Source organism: Nilaparvata lugens, chromosome 6 (assembly GCF_014356525.2).
Source record: "Nilaparvata lugens isolate BPH chromosome 6, ASM1435652v1, whole genome shotgun sequence".
NCBI lineage: Eukaryota > Metazoa > Arthropoda > Insecta > Hemiptera > Delphacidae > Nilaparvata > Nilaparvata lugens.
The window spans coordinates 15,599,670-15,623,975 of NC_052509.1; the positions used below are offsets into that span (position 1 = coordinate 15,599,670).

The following is a 24,306-nucleotide window of genomic DNA, read 5'->3' on the forward strand; positions in this document are numbered from 1 at the left end:
GGAAGAGGAAAAGAGAAAGATGAATTGTGAAAGAAGGAGAGTGGAAGAGGGAGAGTGAAACAGTGAGAGAGAGTGAGAAAGAGAGTTCTTGTCGTAGTAGTTAGTGGTAAAAATTGTGTTGTATAGCAACTAGCACAAGGGTTTGAGAGGGTTCACCTCTGAAGGAGAAGGATATCCTACCTCTTATAGCAGAGAGGAAATGTTTGTGGTTTAACAGGAAGAGATAAAATGGAAGAAAAAGTGATAATGAGTGGAATACGAAGTGAGGTGAGAATTATCGTATAAGAAGAGGTGGGAAAGAGGAGAAGAAGGATGAAGATGATCAGGATGAGGAGAAAGGAGAAGCTTCGGACTAGGAGGAGAGGAAAAATAGGAAGGAGAGAAGATGTGAGAAAAGAGAAAAATAAGGAGGGAGAATGAATGGCGAAGTAGAAGGCGAACGCACATCAATTAGTTTTTATGGATGAAATAGGGTACAACTGAACTATAATTATTCAATTATTGAGAAAGAATCATCATGATGGTACCACATAAGGTCCTTAATCGAAATGATCCTCCAAAAAAAACAAAGTTTCAAAAAAAAAACCAAATGAAAATGTAAATCTGAGTACCCTTTAAATTATTAGAAAAAGACTATAGTAGTGAACTATGAGGAGATAGCAAAATAGTTCCATAATAAATGAAAAATGAGAAAAAAAAATAATATAGACAAAACGCAAGAAGAATAAGGAGGAGGCTGTAAAAGAAGGAGAGAGGCTTCAATTGTGGAAAGGGCTGAAAATCCCCAAACCCAAGTGGGACACTCAAAATATTTGGGGGTTTGGAGAACAGAAAGCGGCAACGGAGAGAGAAATTAAAGGACAATGTAGAGAGAAGGAATGGTTTCTAAGGGTCGATTAAAGGAAGCCTTTGCTGAGCAACGTGTTGACAACGCACAGGCACAAGCACGCGCTATTTCCGAAATAAACTGTTTTCAACAGTGACTACAGTCAACCTTCACTATATACAGCTATATTCACCTCATAATGCATGTCCACTCTCTATATCTATAGTGATACAGTATAGGTGTGTTCTCCTAAGGTACATGTGAGTACTTATAGATATATAGAAATAAGGTATAGAGTGAGGCCTAGCAGAGCCTAGCAAGTGAAGTCCGGTTCCACTGGAGCGAAAACTCAAAGCAGGCTTCGAGACAAAGTTGGAGTCCGAATTCACATGGAGCCCCCCTTTTACCCCCCCCCCCACCACAACCCAGCTACATGTTGCACTCTTGTAGTTGTAAACATGAATTGAATTTGTTTTGACAGAAATGTGTTGGGGGTCCTTTCTCGACTGGCCTCCTCAGTTAGAACTCTCCAACGTGTGGAAAACGACATGGAAGCAGTGTTTGAAAGTCAATAGGCCACTTTATACAGATTTAAACATGCCGGAATTGAATTGGGAGTAGATATTTGGAGTCAAATTGTTGTAGTTGGAAGGGCTACATTTTCTTTACAGACAAGAGCTTCAAATCCTCGAGACGAAACTAAGACTAGTCATCTATTTAGAGTAGAGTATTCAACATTTTAAAATTCAAGTTTTGAATGGATTGGGTATGCTGTGTCTAAAAGCATTTTCAGGTACACTGTAGAACATCATCTCTCACATTTGAAATTGATGTACGTAGAGTGATGTACCATGTCTATAAAAAAAAACATGTTTACAAAAAAAAAAACATGGAGTATACCATGTTTACATTTTACATTATGAATTCTGTATAATATATTCGAGTTTAGCTCATTCATAGAGTAACGTTGCTACTTTAGATGAATTCGCTTTCAAAATAAAGGCTTAAATTAGCTTATTAAAAAATTTACTTTAGGTTAAATACCATGTATTTGCTTTAGATACAAAGAACTTTTTAAAAATTCAGTGAATTTTGAAAAAGAGATGTTTCAATTCATGGAATCACTAAAGAGTTATCAAGAACACATTACACAAAATTGTTAACATACATTCTCCCATTGAATTCGACTTAATTATAACCATATATCGACAAATTGTAAAGAATACCTCGGGTTCAGAAACACTGTTTCATACGGAAGAAAAATTGTAGTTTGACAGACCCTTTGTTGAACATTCTATGTTCTGTAATGTGATTGTCATTGTACATTGTACATTTTATGTAATGTGATTGTCAATGTCGATTAATTGGGGAAACATTTCGAATATTTTTTGAAAAACTTCGTTTTCCAGTTTCATTTTTCACCAAAATATAAGCTACAAAACTACATTCAAGTTTCTGTACGCCTTTCCAAACACCGCTTGAATTCAAGCGAAATTCATCACTGAATCACAAAGCTACAGAATTTACCAATCCACAATGTACGATTCCTAGAATTTATCTTGAATACATTTACCAAACGTCATACGAAAATAACTAACGGGACTCATTAAAATTGATAGAATGTTGTCACAGTGATGTCAATATTAATGAAGCTTGATTAGCACCTCCTAAAGTCACTCGATTAATAAGACTCTTGACTGAACATGACTGGTTCTAATTAAGCTGAATTTGTCTTTGCTCAGGTCTAAATTTGAATATAGATTCCTGGAAAACAATATCACCAAAGTCAGCTACCCTAATGGATTCCAGTTAAACGATAGCTTTGCTGGTACGTTGGTGAACTCTACAGTATATGAACTCTACATAACCAGTGTGTTCATATTAATTTATTTTCTTTGCGAGCAGTATACATCAATAATTGTGTATTAATAATTGCAAACAGGACATTGACCTTCAACCTGTTTGAAGTTAATTTAACAATTATTCTATTGTCAGATAAACCAATATAACGCGCAACTAGGAATTCAATTATTTGAAATATTGGCATGTTTATTGTTTAACATCTCCCACCTTATTCAAAACACGAATGGATTGTCATATTTGGAAATAGTCTTTTTTTCAAAATCTCACGGAACATTTTAATCGGATGCACTAATTAATGTTTTATCCCATGTGTATTATGGAAATTCGACTGCATCTGACACTTCGAATTCTAGTATATCGAGCAACATTTTCCAATTTCCAGAGAATTAATACATTTTTAAATTGTTGTAATTCCATTTCATAACGGAGGTAGTGAATACCTCATCTCGCAATATTTATATGATCAATTCGTTTTGTATCTCAGCATGAATATTTATATTCACAGTATTATATTAATACTGTTAATATTAATAATATAATATTGATTCAATATTACTAATGAATTAGTTATTATAATATCAATTCACAGTACGGTCTGTCTGGAATATACTTGGACAAATTATTATATTCCTTGTTTTGTCAAATAAAATTTGATTTGTACTTTTTGATGCAAATCAGGCTTTACAACCGCCTTCATAATTAGCTGAACGAGCTTAGATTCCAAAGATGTTTGAGTGCATTACCTTAATAAGATCACAAACTTTACATAACAAAATCAACAAATTCCGAGTACAATTATTTCAAGCTCTGTTGATGTCAAAACAGCCAGCTTTGTTAGCTTCTAAACATAGATCAGTGTGCACAGTAACCCTTTTAAGGTACAATGTGTACTTTTACGTGTACTCACAAGGTACAATGTGTACTCCTAAGGTATTGTGTGTACTTTTACCTACTTTTTGCGATGTTTGGAGAGAGGAGTTTGAGGTGGAATAGAAGAGGAATAAGCAATAGGAGAAGAGTAAAAAGTGAAGAAACGACAGGTGTTTTAGTAAAACATGAACGGCATAACCGTCGTTTTCGTTTCAACCCCCTATGTCCGCATGGAACTAAAAACAGTGACCCAGCCAAGCGTATATCTTTAGTGAGTGAGTGCTGAGTATATAACGACCATGTATTTCCACTCTCATACACAACTTCCTGTGAATGTAGTCGTGTTCTGTTTATCCGTTTCGGATCCATTTTAATAATTATCAACGCTTTTTATTAACTCTCTCTTACTCACACGTAATCGCTGTCCTTCTCATTCCAACTTCCACCCTTTTCCTACAAAAGGTAATTTTCCCTTTCCTCTCTTCTTGGTCTTCTATTCAACCATCCCCACCTCCCACCTTCTCTTCTAAAATTCTGGTTTGTTGAATTCCATCAACAAATTTAATAAATTACTCTATTTCCATGATTCACTAATGTATTACTCAAACCACTTTCCATCAATCTTCAATCTTCCATCAATCTTCCATCAACTTCTTTGTCTTCCACTGTCCATTCTTCTTTTCCATTTTACATTTTCTCCACTCTCGTTATCAGCCACTTATTTTTTCTATTTTATCATTTTCGCAACTACTTGTCACAATAATAATTTTCCCCTGTATTCTATCCTAAACAATTTCCCGATGGAGTATTGACTCCATCCATCCCATAACTTCCTCTACTCTCATCTTCCAACATATTCGTTTATTCTCCCTCTTCTCTTTAATTTTATATGTTACCCTCTTTCAGCCTCTTCCAGCTTCTCATTCCATCTCAGTTTTGTTTCCATTATTATCATCAACATCATCATCTTATCGGTCTCAATTTCAAGTCAAAACTGAAGACGATTTCCTGATAATAGCTATCATTCCTACTTTTTCTTTAATATGTTTCCCTCATCTCTCACCCACATTGAAATTTTATTTTTTAAATCTGAAAAATACCAAGCTTCTTCTTTTTCTCATCTTCTTCGTCCTCTTCTTCTTTTTCGTCTTCTTCTTCTTCTTCTTCTTCATCATCTCCTTCTACTTCTCTTTATTCTTCTCCTTCTCCTGCTCCTCCCCCTCGCACTATCTCCTTCTACCTCTTCTCCTACTTTTTTCATATCCACCCCGACTTCACCATCTACTTTATATTTTACAACTGTTTTAAAATAGACGTGAAAAGCAGCAGCCATGACGAGGGTTGGAGGCTTTGTGGGGTGGAGGCCGAAGTAACGCAACGTTGAGTCCGGCAACAACTGTTGTGCAAGAAACGTCCGGTGTCGCCGACCGGGGGCAGCAACTGCAGGAAATTGTAAGCCTCGCAAGCAGCGTCCTAAACCTATTATTATTCAACAAAATGCAGTACTTGTTGTTTTACGGATGGGGGAAGAAATTAACAATTACCCTCAGGTTTCACATGCAAATGTGGGTGGAGTCATTAGGTTGACGGTTAGCCACAAGTCATCATCATCATCATCATTCAATTTTTGCTTACTAAAGAACACAAAAAAGTGATATTAACTTGTATTAACCAAACATTTTCTGGATAAGTCTAGGGTACGAACAAAACGTTCAAGTCGATAAGTTCGCTAGCGTTCTTCTCCAAATCTATAACAATGACTCCAAATATTATTATTTTTATTATCGCACTACTTCACCGCCACTTATTCGTTCTGTTCGCAGGTTAATTCAATTCATGATTATTCAAGTTGAAACATAGATTAGCAACATGACTGAACGTTTTTTTAATGAAAATTTCAAACAGAAATTCTATATTTGGGTTGTTTTTATGTGATAAATTAAAATTTGAAGCAATTTCGGACATTTTTTATGGTCAAGATGATTCTAAAGATGTTTTTTTCTGTAAAAATTGAAAATTGAGTTTTAACCTTCTTAACCTCAAAATTGTTCCAGCAATCAAATTTTTAACTTATGTGTAACACTAGTTCGCCTCCATGGTGCACATTGGGTAAAGCCTCATGGACTAGCAAATAATGGCGGTCAAACAAACTTATGTTCTCTTGACCGAAAACTACACAACATCTCGAAGGATTGGAAATATGCAGTGTATATCTAGGCATTTGAGACTCATGAGCTATTTATGTGTTTTGTATCTGCCATACGCTAAATAAATAAATATTCAAGTTGATACGGAAGTTCATTACTTCCAAATCTTTTCGAATATTTTGAATAATTTTTTACAGTAAAGTAGATGTCCTTAGAAATTTTACTCCTTGGATTGTAATTTTGAGGGTGTCTGGTCGAAAATCTAAGACCAATAATTTATATATCTGCCCAAGAATTTCTCGATCTTTCAGTTACCGTGAATAACAATTCTTTACAATAAGATTGTAAATCTAATGGACTAAATTTCAGAAGAGTGAAATCATAACCCTATTTCGAACTTTCAAAATGTAATCTAAATTTGGGAGAGAAATAGTACAAGGAGTATCCTTAGTATTTCTCTCCCGGTCAGTGCTTCTTTTCTAAAAATGATAAATGAGATTCGAAATTACAAGGTTGAATTGCAAGGTAAACTTTCAAGGTTGAGAGGTAGAGATAACTTGAAATACCTAATTCCGCCTAATAAAGGATATTTTCATTCCAAAACCAACGAATTGATTAAAACTGTCTATGGACCTTATTTTATAAATACCTTATTGGATAATGAAATAAAAACACACATATATCGTCAAATTCTACAGTTTTATTTGGTACAGGACCATGGTTTCTTATTGGGAAAATTCTAATTTATTATTCAGTATCATCTGAAATGCTCAGTGTCATTGTATGTGATAGCAGTGTGATACAATTTTCGAAGAAACTTTATTACAATCTATATATATAAAAGGGAAATGACACTCACTCACTGACTGACTCACTCACTCGAAGAACTAAAAATCTACCGGACCAAAAACGTTCAAATTTGGTAGGTATGTTCAGTTGGCCCTTTAGAGGCGCACTAAGAAATCTTTTGGCGATATTTTAACTCTAAGGGTGGTTTTTAAGGGTTTAAAGTTCTTTTAGCATGTATATTCTTCTTATTCCAATATCTTAAAATTATAATTGAAATGTCCATACCATATGTTAATATAGAACTATAATCATAGAGGAACAATAGCGTAAGTAGATATCCCATGGTATAGGGCGTTTATGTCGCAACTTTTACTGTTATCTCAAGCCGATTAATGTCGACTATTGTCAATTCTTACTGTTTTGACCGAGTAAAAGTGTATGAACGGCACAATATGAGAGACCACCAGCGTCACACAGCTTCACGGGAAAGAGCTAGGTGGACTATCTGCTTCAGATAACAGTAAAAGTTGCGTCATAAACGCGCTATGCCATGGGATATCCACTTATGCTATTGTTTCTCTATGCTATAATCTAGAGAGTCTCTTCGAAACAGTTGTTCTGGTAACTAAATTGAAAATTTTGTCAGATTGGCATTAAGTTGAGTTGACTTTGTTAGGTTGGCACCAAGTTGAAGATTGAAATGCATTTATCGCGGGAAAATGGATTGGGCACTGCTACTTCAATCAGAGCTATTCCTGGGAATATTATATTACTAGCCGTTAGGCTCGCTTCGCTCGCCATATCCGTTTAGCCAGACGTTTAGTCTGGACCCCCGACTGGATCGTCCTAACATATGATAAAAATGCCCAAATGAAAAATGCAGGCGAGCGAAGCGAGCCTGCTGATCTCATTTTTGGACGACCCAGTCGGGGGTCAGGGGGGCGGATCACCCTGGCTAGACGGATATGACGAGCGAAGCGAGCCTGACGGCTAGTATTGGATAAATTCCAATTTATTATTCCAGTATCATCTGAAATGCTCAGTGTCATTGTATGTGATAGCAGTGTGATACAATTTTCGAAGAAACTTTATTACAATATAAGTATAGATCTATTCAATTTTCTACTTTTCCTTTAAAAGATCAAATGAATAATGAAGGTTGATTTTTCACCTCCAGCACCAACGAGAGTTCAAAGTGAAGCATGAAATGAGCTCCACCTTTCTATATACGTCACATCCACGGTAGAAGAGGACTAGGAGATGATAAGGACCACTCAGAGCTCTGAATACGTCGAAAATTGGAAAACTCAAGGAAGGCATGCTCTGATGACATGAAGCAGTCTCTCACAGATCTCTTCATCAATGGTGTGGAGTTCTCAGCACAATCAGGTGAAGAAAGATTCACTTAAAACAGTCAGCAATGATTGTATGGGTAGGATTGATGTTGAAATATGAGAAATACTGACAAATTTCGAGTGAAACTCACCACAGGAAATTCACTTCAGGTTGTCTGTATTGGTTGAGTGAGAAAGATAAGTGTTTTATGTGAGGAATTCTGACAATTTCAAGTGAGTCTCATCTTATAGGAAACGTCCGAACCGCCTGCAATGTGTTCTCTCACACACACACACGCATGCACTCGCACACGCACGTGTGCACTCAAAATACAATCAAGCCACCATTGTTTCTTGAGGGGTTGTTCCATTGCGCCTCGGCAAATAATGGCGGAGAGGAAGACGGAGCTAGTGGAAAACACAGGAGATGGAGAGAGAGAAAAAGACGGGAAGACTGCCATCGGTTCTGATAAGTTGGTATCTCACAACAAGATGCTTTAATTGCTTCACTAGATGATAAGACGTCGTCACTACTGGTAACACCTCCGCAGCGCTCATCATCAGAAGACGTGTATTTGATATGTGTAGTCCTCCTTCTTCTCTTCTTCTTCTTCTTCTTCTTCTTCTTCTTCTTCTTCTTCTTCTTCTTCTTCTTCTTCTTCTTCTTCTTCTTCTTCTTCTTCTACTACTTCAATTTTTCTTCACCTACTACACTCCTATTCGTTATTGTTTTCTTATTATATGCTTCTTCATCGTTATTATCACCTTTCTTCTATTCTGCACTACTGTACCTTCTTCACTTAGCGCTGTTACGCGTTCTTTCTTTATTCCCCTGCTCATCATTCTTGTATCGCCTTCTCCTCCATTTTAATCTTGTCTTTTCTCATCTTATCTTTCTCTTTCTTCCATCATTCACAGGTTTCCTCACTAACATTTTTCACACTTTTCTTCTTAATTTTTCTGCTAAGTTTTTCGTTTCTTGTTTTTAGTTTTAGTTTTAAGTTTTTCGTTTCTCAAATGCTCTTCAATTTGCCCATTTTTTGTCAATGATACATTTCATATTGTAAAAGTATTGTATTTCTTGTGTCCCCAACTCTGGATCCCACTCCCTTTTCCTACTTTCTTCCACCTTTCTTTCAATTTTATTATATTATCTTTCAATGTTATTACATTAGTGTCATTTGCATTGTAAATAAATAAAATTCCTATTTCAAAGGGAAGAAGGAGAAAATGTAGGCACAAAGAAGAATGAACGAGTAGGAAGGAGGAGAAAAGGAGAAGGTGTCAACAGAGGAGGAGTTAGAGGAAATAATAACAAACAGTAGAAAACGTCAAAAAATGAACGTGAAAACATTGAAAGAGAAATGTTTTTTTAATAAAAACGTAAAATGTAGCAGAAGAACACAAAATTAATGATGACGAACTTAAGAAATGAACGTAAATGGCAGTGAAAGGAAATTAAAACGAAAAACGTAGCAGAAGAATTATGAAGAAAACGATAAGAAATGATCTCGGAAGCCAATGAAAGAGAGTTGAAACAAAAAAATGTAGCAAAAGTATAAAGAAGAAAACGATGAAGAATAAACGTGGGAGGCAAAAAAGAAAATGGAAACAAAGAAAGGTAGCAGAAGAATAGAAGATTATGGAGGTCATAAGGGTAGTGGGTAGTGACTGCGGCCTTTATTCGCCACCTTGTGATTCGGCTGCAAGTTTGCACGTCTTTTTTGTTGGCGCAATTTTCGTTTCTTGCTTGGACTTGTGGCTGCCTCAAGGGTGGCTGGCAATTTCCTGTCTACTGAGTCTACCACACTACACAAGACAATGCTGCTGCAGTATACACCACTGTCCACGTGTATAGTCCACCCTTCCAAGTAACACCCCCTCAGGCATTGATAAAGGATTCTACTTCTTCAGTTTCTTCTTCACCTTCTTCTTCTTCTTCTTCTTCTTCTTCTTCTTCTTCTTCTTCTTCTTCTTCTCTTTCCTCTACCCCTATTCCTTGAAAATCGTCTCATCATTTTGGTCGTTTCCTTTCCCTCTTTTACATTTTTCTCCTCTCCTACTGTTCAGTATTCTTTATCTTGTTACCTCCTTATTTTGGTTGTATCTTTTCATTTTGGCCTTCATTTCAATCGTCGTTTTGTTCAACACATTTTTTCCTTCTTCTCAACGTTTCACCTCCATCCCGGCAAACTCCTCTCTATCAAAATCTACCTTCTCTTCATCCTACTTCTTACCCTTTTCTTCTTAAATCATCTAATCAATTACCTCCTCTTGAAATTCATTCCCAACTTTCACCACCGCTACATCTTCTTTTCCTTTTTTTCTCCACGGCACCATCTTCATCTTCTTCTCCTCCTTAATAGTAAAATAACCTTATCTCGTTCTCTTCGTCTTTCTATTTATAAAAAACTTTTGTAACCAGAACCCCCCCACATCCTAGATTCATTCGTCATCTCTCTTTCAACCTTCTCCTGATTAATCTCCATCCTTATTTTTCTAGTTTCTTCTAGTCTTTCAAGTAATCTATCCCTCCCCGTTCCTTCACCTTCATTACCCAAACTTTCTCTCTCCCACTACTTTCCCTCTTTTCACAATTTTCTCTATTCTCTTCCATTGCTCTCTTTCTCTCTTCTCTTTCACTATTCTATTTCTCTCTTTCTCTATTCTCTTCCACTGCTCTCTTTCTATCTTCCATCACTGTTCAAACTTATCACCTTCCTCCCCCTACCTCCACCCTTCCTCATTCATATCACACCTCTTATCATGTGTCACTCAGTTTGCTTAAAAAAAGTGGCGCGAAATTCAAAAGCAGGAGCCGTGAGTATCCATCCGACAGATGATTAATTATTCAGCCGAGGGCGAGCTGCCCTGTAAAGGCCTGTAAAGCGGCCATTTTATTCAAGAAAAATGGTGCCTTTTCATCAACAACGACGACGTAAATACGTTGTGATCTATTGGCTGGACTTGTCCTTAGAGATTCCAAAGGTTCGTCCTAAAGGATGATGCATCATTTTGATCAGATTCTAGGAGTACTGAATCAATATTAATCGCATGTTTATAAAACAAGTAGTAGTTCACAAGATATCAATTTGATACATCATCAATCATTACGAGTATTCTATGCTAAAAAACACGCTTCAATTTCTATTAAAAGATGAAAAGGTTAAGGGAAGAAATGTCCATAATTTTTAACTTAAAATGTATCACATCATGTTTACTCAAGTTTTAGAAAATGAATGACTTCCGATTTATTTTTCAACAAAAGATAAGCTTAGGCTAATCACTAATTGTTTTGTCTAGTGGACTTATCTGAATTATCCCAAAAATAACCCAATTTTAGATCAATATTTGCTTCATCTGCTTGGTGATTTCGTAATCTTGTAAATAGCCTTTGAAGTATAAAAGTAATAATGCCAGTGTACAGTATATAGATTGAGCTTTAATAATGGTAATTGTTATAGAAAATTATATTGAAATAGTTTTTTTTGAGAACGATTAAAACACTCTCACACACACTATTCCTATAGAAATCATAAAGAAGAGTTTTGGAAATGAACAAATTAGTACAATAGGAACTAATTTAATCTATGTAACAAATTAGATAGATTAACAGCCTGATGACAACTTATATCTAAATTTAGTGATGGAACGAGTCTTTATTTGGAAACTAGAATACAATAGCCTATGGTTGTGGATTCACACTTCATTCAATCAAAGTCATTAGCTTGAATCGAATCAGACAGCAAGATACAAGCAACAAATTAATCAGAGTCATTAGCTTTACAGGAATCTAATTCAACGACTGAGATACAATCATTAGATTATTTGGAAATTAGCTGAGGACCCAATCGAATAATAATATTGTAGTTGCAAGTTGATTCGGACAAAGTCACAAGTTGGTTGAACTGGACAGAGTGAGATACAAGAGGAAGTGAACCGGACAGTGTGAGATGCAATCATCAAATAGCAGCCGCCGTATTGTGACGAGTTCAAAGGGATAATCGGACACTGTTTTCGAAGCCACAAGGGGATTCGGAGTCGAGTTTAGTTGTTCATTGCCGGCTCTGGGTCAAATCCGGGCTCCCAGTCGGGCACATCAATATTCAAAGCTGATGGTTTAGCTGGCTACTGTCCTCAGCTCCGTCACGTGACATAAATCTGTCGACACAGCTCGACCAAGCAATTACTCAAGCGTCAACTTTTCAATCATCCTTCTCCGTTGTCAAAGATTACGTAGACTTCGTTTTCCAAATAAAATTTTCATTCCGAAGATTCAAAAATGTATAGAGTATAATATTGTAAAAAGGTATCAGAAAAATGTTAAAACATCAATACATTATCAGTGTTTCCGCATGAAAGTGTACAGAGAATGTAATCAGAAAATAGTATCAGAAAGCATCAACTTTTCAATCATCCTTCTCCGTTGTCAAAGATTACGTGGACCTCGTTATCAAGATGAAATTTTCCTTCCCAAAGATTCAAAAATGTATAGAGTATTGAAAAAGGTATCATAAAAATGTTGGAACATCGATACATTATCAATGTTTTCGCATGAGAGTGTACAGAGAATGTAATAGCAATAATATGTCGCCGTCAGGGCCTTAAGAGCCGTTAGAGTATTGAAAAGCATATAAGAAAAATGTTGAAACATTGATACAATGAAACGTTGAAATAGTGTTTTTGGATAAAAGTGTACAGAGGATATGATAGCGATATGTCGCCATTAGGGCCTGGACAGACAACGATCTGCGATCAAAGTGGTGTAAGTTTTATCTATATCCTCCTTATGAACTCTGATCATAGATCGCAGATATCTCTCTGTGTGTCCAGGCCCTTAGAGATTGATGACTGTGTAGCAACTGAAAATAGTTTCTCTAGAATGTATCACTGAGAAAGTGGTTGTAACAATTTCAAGTGTTTTCATTCAGTTTATAGCAATCAAAAATAGTTTCTCAAGAATGTATCACTGAGGAAGTGGTTGTAACAATTTGAAGTGGTTTCATTCAGTTTATAGCAATCAAAAATAGTTTCTCAAGAATGTATCACTGAGAAAGTGGTTGTAACAATTTGAAGTGGTTTCATTCAGTTTATAGCAATCAAAAATAGTTTCTTGAACATGTATCACTAAGTGAGTGGTTGTAACAGTTTCAAGTCATTCTATTCTATATGGAGAGAGATTTATACTACAATTACAATAGTGAAACATAAAACTTGAGAGAAGTAATAAAAGATACGAATAATTACAGTGAAAAGTAGATGTAATAGTAGAGGGAAGGAAAGATAAACGTACAGATACATGAGAGAAGTAACAATAGATCAAATACAAATGAAGATTCATACACTGCTATCAAATTGGAGTATTAGCATTGAGCCAAGGTGGTATTGATTCGGGAAAACTCAGTAGTTGTGGGGGATTACTAGAAAGAGATTAGAGTAGTGAGAAGAAAAAGTTTCAGTAGAGAGATCAGAGAAAATTCAGTAGCTTTGGAAAGGCATTAGAGCGAGGCAAGAGTAGTAGAAGTAATATTGAGAGAGATCAGTAGATAGATCAAAGAGTGGAGATACAACATATTATGAGTAGAGCCATAAGAAACAATGGAGCAAGATATGAAGATTCATACACTTCTGAATTGCTGCAAGATCCAATTGAATCATGGAAACTTCAGTATTTCTGAAAAATCATTAAAGATAGAGGAAGAGATAAGATTAGATTGGAGTTATTTATTCATGAGACAGAGAGAGAGAGAGAGAGAGAGAGAGAGTAAGATAGAGCTAAAAGCAGATAGTAAAGAATAAAGTAAGAGGTAGATAAGGATGAGATGAGAGATACAAGATGAAGAAGAGATAAGACTATTGGAGAAAAGAGAGAGTAACAGTAGAGTGAGAGAGAGTAGGAGTGTAGGAGGGAAGTAACAATAGTTCAAGAAGAAATGAAGATTCATAGAGTGTCGGATCGGAGTATGGGCCGAGATGGGCCATAAATACACAGACGCCACTTATTAGCTGTGGCTCCCTATGGCAGCCAAATACAAATAGACCGATGCACACCACCTATTTGTTGAGGTACATGTTACAGAGTGCTGGGCTCGTTCTATTTCTACGCTTCCATTTCAACTAGAACCTCCACCGCCGACCAGATAAATGGCTCGGAACAAACCGTGAAATAAGGCCCGAAATCTTTTTATTATTCACCTTATCTTGTTTGTTTTCCTCTTTCCCCCCCCCCATTCGGAATCCTCTTTTACGGTTGTTTGATTTTCTTTCTATTTTTTAACAAATGTTCACTTTATTCCCTTTCAAATTCTTATAAGTATTATATTCTCCGTTACTTATAATTATTATTCTGTTTTATCTTGTTGACAAAACGAGCTGCAGAGAATTATTGAAGATGTTGATTTTGAATGAAAAAGACTAAGAAATTGTCAAAAACCACAGATTTATTGATACTTAGAAAGACCGGTTTCGGTTATTACACCATTGTCAATCTCTGATAAACTAAAACTAAATACAAGAGCAGCAGAATTTATACTAGTAGGCGAGTACTGCTATTGGTCAAGGACATGAACGCCTGCCATTGGCCCAGCTAGACAGTCTCCTCCCACTCAACGGTGTGATTTTGTCACTGAAAACTGATGTTGTGGACGATTAGGATTGATGGCACGAGGATTCTCACTCCCTGTGTGATTTTTTCACACCGTTGAGTGGGAGGAGACTGTCTAGCTGTGCCAATGGCTGGTGTTCATGTCCTTGACCAATAGCAGTACTCGCCTACTAGTATAAATTCTGCTGCTCTTGTATTTAGTTTTAGTTTATCAGAGATTGACAATGGTGCAATAACCGAAACCGGTCTTTCTGAGTATCAATAAATCTGTGGTTTTTGACAATTTCTTAGTCTTTTTCATTCAATATGAATAATTACCACAATATCAACTTCTCAACTACACAAGAACGTGTTGATGAAATATGATAGTCCTACCGTTCAGGTAAATCCAAACAACTAGAGAAAGAATGAGGAAAGGGTTATTTTTCCCTTTGCGTTTATTACTATTCCTTCCTAATATTTAATATTCTCATGAGTATTTGTTATCTCAATTTCTCATTTCATTGTATCTTTACTTACTGGCTTTCTCTATAAGTGTCATCCATTCTCCTATCTTATTCTCCCCCATTTGTTATTTGTGTTCTCCATTTCCTTGGTATTCAATTTTCATTTTATTTCATGTCATTATTAGTACCCTTAGTAACCACATTGTCCATCAGTACTCATAGAAATATTTATCAGGGTGTATACACTCAGAGAGCGGAGAAGAGAAGTGGAGAAGAAGGAGACGGAGAAGAAGAAGAAGAAGAAGAAGAAGAAGAAGAAGAAGAAGAAGAAGAAGAAGAAGAAGAAGAAGAAGAAGAGTCTAGAGGGCGTAGCTTGAGATAACCTGGAGCCGGTTACTTGTAGGCTGTACTGTATAACTGTTTACTGTATCCATAGTTGTTTATTATATATTGACAGAAGGATTCTCGCTACCAGAGAACTGTATAATTAATCGTTTAGAGCATCTCTGACCACTGAGTGACCATTCATTCATTCATTCATTACTCGGGTTACTGGGTAACCTTGTTTCGGTCATAATTATTACTTCCATACCGCTTATAACCGAAAATTTTAATAGGCCTACTTATACAGTGAAAACCATCAAAATGCTCTTGGAATTCCATTGAGGTGGATATTTACAGCTAGAGTGGTGGCCATGCTTTCGAAAGGTGAAGAAGGGCTTGGATGTTATCGGTCTTACATTTAATAATTAATTATATTTTACCGAAGTAAAAATATTTAATTTATCTATCAAACAATGCAGGTTAGCAGTACAGATTACTTAACAGACTGTTGAGATCGAAATCAATTTTTAGTGGGCTTACGTTTGGGCTGTACTCTGCAAATAAATCTACGTACTTGATTCAAAAATTATCTAAGAGCAATTGTTTTATTGACCGAACGAAGTGAGGTCTATGTTTTAACTCGGATTTTCTTTTGTCTGTATGTATGCAACGCATTTACGGCCAAAAGGGTTGATAGAATTCCATGAGATTTGGCAGAAATACTCCTTTTTCAACTGCGCGTCGATGTATACACAAGGTTTTTTGAAATTTTGCATTTTTAGGATAATATGAAAGGAAAAGGAATTTCCTCCATACTCCGATATCACTCTATATATATATATATATATATATATATATAATATATATATATATATATATATATATATATATATGTATATATATATATATATCTACTCTGAATATAGGATTTATCACGGTATATAGAAGAAATCACGGAATATTTTTCATCTAAATACCGTAGGATTAATCAGACTATAGAATTATTCATAATGAATCAGCTGACAAGTGGATTAATCATTGCATGCATTACACAGATGTATGGAGAAGCCGGTGAACAGATGACACCAAATACTTGTGGATGAGAAAACTGCGTGAGGTCTACTGTTCACAGAGCTACTAGTTGAATCCCTTTGTGTTCATTCAACGAATGAATTCTTTATTCGGAGACAGTATTTTCAATTCAATAATACCATCCATCAGTGTTATTTGTTTTACTTTATACAACTCACTATCGAAATACAATCAACGTCGAAATTCGAAGTTATATTAATTTTATCCAATGTCATTTCTAGAATGGAAAAACAAATTATAAAATACGGATATACAAATTGCAAGAGTCTGGCATCAATTATTTCAAACTACCAATAATGCTGCATGAATGCTTCCAATTTCAATTGTAAATCACCAGCTATTGAATAAATGAAATGAACTAGAATAAATCATTCATCATGGAACAGGAATTGAATACTAGAATAAATTATTTATGTACGATCAGACTATAGAATGGCAATAGAACCTATATTGAATGCATTCACGCTTTCATGTCAATTGAGTTGGGAGCGATCACAAGAATGGTAATCTCTCAATTCCCTCACGCAGCAATAATTATAAACGACAATATTGAATGGTCCAATTATTATTTGTTTTAATTATTGAATCGGCTAATAGGATTTCGGAAATGGACGCTGCAATGCACGAACATGAGCCATATGCATATTAATCAAAAGCACATGAATTGTGATTATCGCTATCAACATCATAATCATCATCAACACAATCATTATCGTAATCATCAATAGCGTTAATCAGCTAGGACAGGGTTTCCAAAACTATTTATGTATTGCACACCTATGTATAACGGACACAGCCAAAATTGTGAGTAAATCCTTTAGTGAAATTCATTTTATACTGTCATCATTCCGCATAAATAAAACGAATGCTAACCATTTAACACACGCTGTCACTAGTAAAAGGGAACCTCACAATGCGTTCATACACTATTGGAGGTGGCAGTTTAGAAATATGTTCATTAATTAATCCGATTGCAATCGAAATTTGCTGTGTTTTGCTTCATGCGTGTGTTTTGACAGTATTAGTGAATCGGTGATCACATCGGGAGCGAATTCAAAATCAGTGAATAATTGAGTTGCGTTTTGAGTCCCCGCGGAGACATATTTTGTATTACCGGAAGAGGGTATGGGTTTGACTGTTTTATCGTACAGTGCATTTAGTTTCGAATGAGCAACATTTTCTATTGTAAAGTTGAATTATATTTGAGGTGATTTTTTGAGGTGAGAATCAATAATAATGTTTCAATAATAATATCAAGTGACCTGGATGGCTCAGGTCTGGTGTCAGAGTTTTCAGATCGCAACTGATCAATTTCAGGGCCTCTTACATGACCTAACGACTGCTTTTCAGGCAGCCGGGACCAACAGCTTGACGTATTCATCCGAAACACGGGAGTGGCCCGAGATAAATATCAATAATGTTTCAATAATTGATCGTTAACGTTTACCTTGAATCAACCAGACAATAGTTCTATATAGCACCACTCACATCACTAATCTGTTGCTATATAACACCGTATCACTTTTCATTCAGTCGCATATTGAGACGCGATGCAACGTGACATGACGTGACCCGAGTCTGCTAGATGAGTTAATATCATATATTATGTTCAGATTGAGACGAAGCTAGCACGTGTGAACATTATAATATAATCATAATTATATTGACTAATCTAGGAGACTCGGGTCACGTCGTGTCGCGTCGCGTCTCAATATGCGACTAGCCTAATTGTTGGATGACACCCAGCTTAACTGTATAGCAAAGTTCACCCTTCAGTTCATCACTCCAGCATTCCACAAATAGACACTTCAGAAATAGCAAATCAACAACCACTCATTCAGTACAATATACAAGTACATTCTATAGGTCAACTGCATATAGGCTACTGCTATAAACCTATAGTCTCGTATATTCTACTTTGTAATTTTACAAGTTGAATATTATTACTTTTCGAGTAAACAACTTATATCCAAGATCCAAGATCAGATTTTTTTTGCAGATGCAATTTTCAAAATATAATCATCGTTTAAGAAGTTCTGTCTATTGTAACATAGTGAGAGGAAAAAAATTGTTTCGATATAGACTGCTATCTACAATAATTGACAAGTAGTAATTTATAAAAAGGAAATAAATTATATTATATTCGTACGTTCCTAACTCCTCCTCCTAATAAAGAATGTTTCCATTTTTCATTACAATAATATAATACACTTGTAGTGCAATTACTGAGTGTATAGATATTGAGTGGAATATTTCTAATTAATTTATTAATTCAGTCCATCTAAATTCAAAATTTATATTTTTAATGTTTATTTTGGACTAAAATTTTATAAAAATTGTACACGTGAAATTCTAACCTTATCTTGGACTTTGTCACTTATATATTTGGAAGAAAAATCGCACAAGGACTACCTTATTATTTCATCTTTCAATGTTATTACATTAGTGTCATTTGTAAATAAATGAATAAATAGAATATAGTTGTCTAATATATCTATACTCACTTGAGCCTGGCCACCTCCTCCCGCAACGACACCAAATCCAGGTTCTTCTCGAGTGTCGTCCTGAAAGCCTCCTCCAAAAGTCTGAAATCCTCCTGACGCCGATCAAAAAGCGCATCCACTTTGGATTTCAGAACTTTGACAGTTTCAGACAGGTTGTTACCCTCTCCATCGTCATCACCCAACAATGTCATCCCGTTAAACACTCCCGAACACAGGTAAACTACCAAAAACAGCAACCACCGCATGATTATTTATGTTTATGCGCACTTAATTATTGTTAAAAACTTGAAAATATTATAAAGGTCAATGTTAGAAACAACTTAGAACATACCACTACTATATATAACTTGAGTTGAAAAGTAAAACTTTCGGAATTTTAAGGGTAATCTCGGAAACCAATTAACCGCACACCACTAGCTCGAACATACAACCACGCGCGTCTAGCACGAAATGCGCTCCTTGGCAGCTGTGTACTGGTTTTAAAAGTAGGCGCCACCAACTGAAATTTCCCTCCGCTTGCTGGTTTTCTCCCTCCGGTTGCTGGTTTTTTCCCTCAGCAGCTGCTGGTCCTCTGGTCAAGTTTGGACCACATGCAGAATCCGTATTTCCTTCCTATCAATTTGTGGTTTGGTCACCCGAGTGACGTCCTGAAATGTGTGAGGTAGGATTTTGCGGGTATGAATCTCGTGTAGCGGGTTCTGCAATGCTGTACTGGAGTTGATGTTCTCATGTTCTAGCCAAGATTTCACTAAGGGATGAAGTGAATAATTGATTTGAAACCAATTAATTATTTATTGATTGATTTGAAACCGATTAATTATTTATTGATTGATTTGATAATAAAACACGTCGGATGAGCAAATTGCATTACCTAATACAACAAAAATTTAAATGTACAAATGTCGCCTACAAATCTTGATGTAATATTGCAAATCAAAGGACAAGATGGAGGAAAGTTTGAGAACTGGACTGCCAAGAGATAAAACATTAGAACACTGTAGAATCATGGAAACAAGAGCTTTTGATTGGAAGTAACAGGAGAAAAAATGGTTTAGATGAGAGATAAATAGAAAGATAGAGAAGTAGGAGGAAGACCAAAATAGATTAGATAAAAAGATGTATTCGAAACTGATTGTAGGAAGAGATAGATAGAAAGAATTGAAGAAGGGTCTAATTGGAGGGTATAGAATACAATCAAATATTGATAAATCAGAATAGTTTGGAATAGATTGAACATGGAATACAGTAATGAGAGAATTGGAATGAGGGAATCAAAACCCAAAAATAGATGGATGATAAAATAGTATTAAAAATACGGAATCTGGGATATTAAACGATATCCAAGAAATGCAGGTAATTAAGAAAGATCAAGAATCAATAAAAATTGGATAGAAGACAAGATTTGTGGGACGAATACTTTAGTTATAGTTTGCTGAAGAAACTCAGTCCCTTCACATTCCTATAATATGAATAATTTTTGGACGCTTCCATTCTCATATACCACACACACATAACTCTAATATAATAAAATAGTATTGTTCAAATAAAACCAATGACCACTGGGGAAACTTCCCTTTTCCCCGTCACAAAGTCCCCTCCAATGGTAAGCCTGTAACGCATGCGCCACTATAGAGCAGGTGTTGCTGGCCGGCAGGTGTTAAGCGGGACTATCTCCCTCTCACTCTCTCTACCTTCATAATCAACAGTCCTGGCTATTTCATCAAACAACACACAACATACAAAAAATACATTATGTGTGTTGTGTATATGGTGTATGTGTGTATACTCCTCACACACACAAGAACCATGAGCTAATTTTGGGAGACAGCTGGATAATAAAGGCTTCAATACAAATCAAGATTTGAATCAGGTTTAGGATTCGTACAAACTTTCAATCAAGTTGAGGGATATATCAATATTTCAACTAGGTTTAGAATAAGTTCAATACCAGAATCAGTTTTTAATAGAGCTTAAAACTCAGGCAATGTTTACAATCGATAGATTACGATTACGATTAAGGTTCAAAATCTATGCTTGTATTTTGATTCTATCAATTTTAGTTAGAATTGAACTCTTCAAAGTGTTTCCAAATACAGTTGAATTATATAAAAACTATTTCACTTATTTATGCTCGTTTTTCCATCTACTTCCACTGGGAATAGCTTTTTTCGTAATAACAGTCTGATTCATAGTCATGGCTCATGGGATATCATAAGTAGCAATGTAATGCAATCCTTATACGAGTATCCTGATATTTCTGTATTGACAGAAACACAATTCCTTTTTCGAAAAAATAAGTTGTGTTACAGCAGTTTGAACCTCCTATCCCGTAAAGAATTTTGTATCCGACAATTTATTGGAGCTGATGGGGAAAATCTTTAGAAATTCCGTTTCTAGATCACAGTGAAACAGTATGGTGCGTAAAGACAAGAATAATCATAATTATTCACGAGAATACAATGATAATTCTTTAATATAAATACGATAAAATATGCTTTCGAATGAAATCTGGAATAATGTTATAATAAAATTATTATTGAAAGAGCGCTAGCACGTTCCTACTTCTGACTGAAGGCCAAAATCGTTGTCCGTCTGTTTGTTTGTTTGTAAGTTCTACAATAAATTTCGAACACTCTGATCAATCAGCTTCAAATTGAGAACACATATTCTTCGAACCTTTTTGATCAAGAAAAAAATTATCATCGAACTGACTGCTGATTTGTGTTTTTGGGAGTTATCAAACAGACTGTCTGTCTTTTTGCGCCGACAATTGATTTCAGATATCTTGAATTTTGATTCTGATTAATCTAGCCAAACGGAGTTAACTGTAAAGATCTATTGATTCACATATAATTACAAGTTGCGGATTTGAAAATCAATAAAAAGCATGAGCGATTTCTCCAGTCAAAGGGGCTCACCAGTATTTACCATTATGATTTTTCCAGCCTCATAAGGATAATGTCACTAAACGTAGTTTTCCGTTCACAAAAAAACTGGGAACAGCCTGAAATTTGAATCATCTTACTCGGTCTATTATTATTCATGAGCTCTTCTAAACATGATCAAGGAGTGATACATCTTTTTCCGGGCCGCAAAATTCAGTTCATAAGACGCGGAAAAGCGAGTGTGTGTAATCTTCAAAACCTATCAAAAGTCTTACGACATCCAAACAACCCGACGCTCCTCTGGGAAAATTCGGAAAATTCAATCCATCATCCCATTGACATTGTGAAAACCGGCCTGTCAAATACAAAAAGTTCTCAAACTCTTCTGAAAGGTGTATCTTTGAAAGTTCAAGGAAACTTTTCAATTTTTCCAGCACTGGAAAGGTCTGATGGAGCTGATACTGTGGTAAACTAACTTCTAAAAATAAGTCTATACATTCGGAGCAGCTGAAAGATTCCTTATAAAGCAACTTCAAAAATATACATCAGGTATAAAAATAAGTAGACTAGAGGTATAGAATATTATCATGTCGAGTAGAACCAGGGAATATCCATAAAGATTGGTTATTCTATGGTAGAACACATATGAATATTAGTGTATAATAAGTGTATATTATGGCAATCACTATCAAACGAAGTTCCAGCAATTATCAATAATAACGGAGTCTATTATGAAACTCATTAAATGTTTAACTCTTTTTTTTATAAATAACATAGAATTTTATTCATTGTTAAATTGATAGCATTCTTATCTAGTCCTAGTAGGTAAACCTACTCCTATAGTAAACTTGGACGAATGCATCTATTATTGGATTGACTATTGATTGATTATTAGGTAGTATTGGAAGTCACAGGACTAAGTACACATCGTTAGAATTAAATTCATAAATTTACCAGAAAGTACATATCAATCTCAATAAAGTTCAACAAACGTGATAAAAAATCTCTTCTCAGATGGAAGGAAAGGCCTTTAGATTGCATAATAAATTTTAGATCAAACCAGGAGATAATCATAATTATAATACAATAAATATCATAATGCATTTGTAACTTAATTTTCCTTTTTTCTACATCTTGAACGAAAGTTATGATATAGATTTCCGTATGTTTATACAGTATTTTCAAAGCAAAAATCAAATCGAGTGATACCACCTTATAGACAATTTTTAATACTACAAGATCATTCCACTAATAAATCGGAAACAATTATTATAAATTCATCATATGATTAAATTTTATTACTTTGCACTGAGCATTTAATGAGAAATACCTATCCACCAACATACAAAGTAGACCACCCTTTTCATATCAACCTCGTAACGGAAAAGCAGGTGCTTTTAAAAAATTTACAACGTAATCTCACTTGAAAGCTTCTCACTATAGGAATTGTCTTGTTAGGGAGACGATTCAGGGGATGGGGGGGAGGTTTGGAGAGTTTCAGTTTCATCCCAAGGTTGAGAAATGGGTACTCCATCTAACTGAGTATCTGAGCCCCCTCAAACCATCTAAAAGAAGTACTCTACTAAGATCTGTATCTTGTACCGGGGAAGTAGCATCGGTTTGAAAATTTCAAGCTCAAAGTGAGTTGAGTGAGTGGTATGCATATTTTGTGAATGGAAATACGGAATAGACGGGCACAAAGCTAATTTCGTAAAACAGGAGATGACAATCTTTGCTGTTAAAATAATAACTAACGTTTCCTTCCTCGAGAGCCGAATCGTCTCTGTTGTTTCAAAACCCCCGGAATAAGTTGTTCAGAAAGGGAGAGAGTTGAATAGAAGAAGAAGGAAAGAGACGGAAAAATTTTGGAGGGAGAAGTGGAAAAGAGGAAAAAGACAGAGGAAAAAACTGAGGGGAAGAACAAAAAACAATATAGGAAGAGAAAGAAAGTTTGTGAGAGGGAATCGAAACAGGAAGAAAAGGAGAGAGGAATGAAAAACAAGAATAAGATAGAAAGGGAAAGACCATCTAGGTAACATGCTTCAACCATTTGCATAATGTCACAACGGTTTTAATAGCATCTGTCTTTTCAGTATACGCCATTCTCTGGCATTGGGAAGGACATCTTCAGCTCAACTGGCAAGCATAACAACCTACCCCCTTAAAACACCCCCTCCACATCTAAAAATACCCTTTAAACCCCCCTTTCACCGTGTAACAGCAACAGTACAATCTGCACTCTGGTCTGCATTATTCAGTATCATCATCACACAGAGAGCGTAATGCATCTATCGACATGCTGTGCTCTACATTCATGAACCTCCCTACGTTTACGTACTGTTTACATTTACGTACCGTCCTATATTTGAGTAGTGTTTATTTTGAAAACAGTATCTGTTCCTGTATTTTATTTTATACTGAACAAAGTTCCAGAAGGAGCAGATTATACAGGTTATAATCTGTACCTTCGTTGGGAGGAATTATATTTATTATATTTTTGTCCTTATATTTACTGAGGGCACGAATTATTCAAACAGATTATGGAACCTGGATTAGTTCTGTGCTTGATGGAGCATTGTTATTGAATTTCAAATGATAGGAAATAGTGACAATATTGGTTTC

The 24,306-nt window shown here is 35.5% G+C and overlaps 1 protein-coding gene across 1 annotated transcript in view; it reads right to left on the reverse strand.

The window, feature by feature from the left end:
• The window catches only part of LOC111059136 (protein scabrous-like), a 93,885-nt gene extending 74,637 nt beyond the window's left edge, over window positions 1-19,248 (reverse strand). The window contains exon 1 of the mRNA XM_039430231.1: window positions 18,800-19,248. Coding sequence (XP_039286165.1) covers window positions 18,800-19,044 — 245 coding nt within the window. The 5' untranslated portion in view covers window positions 19,045-19,248. The remainder of the gene's footprint in view (window positions 1-18,799) is intronic.
• Window positions 19,249-24,306: the final 5,058 nt, after the last annotated feature.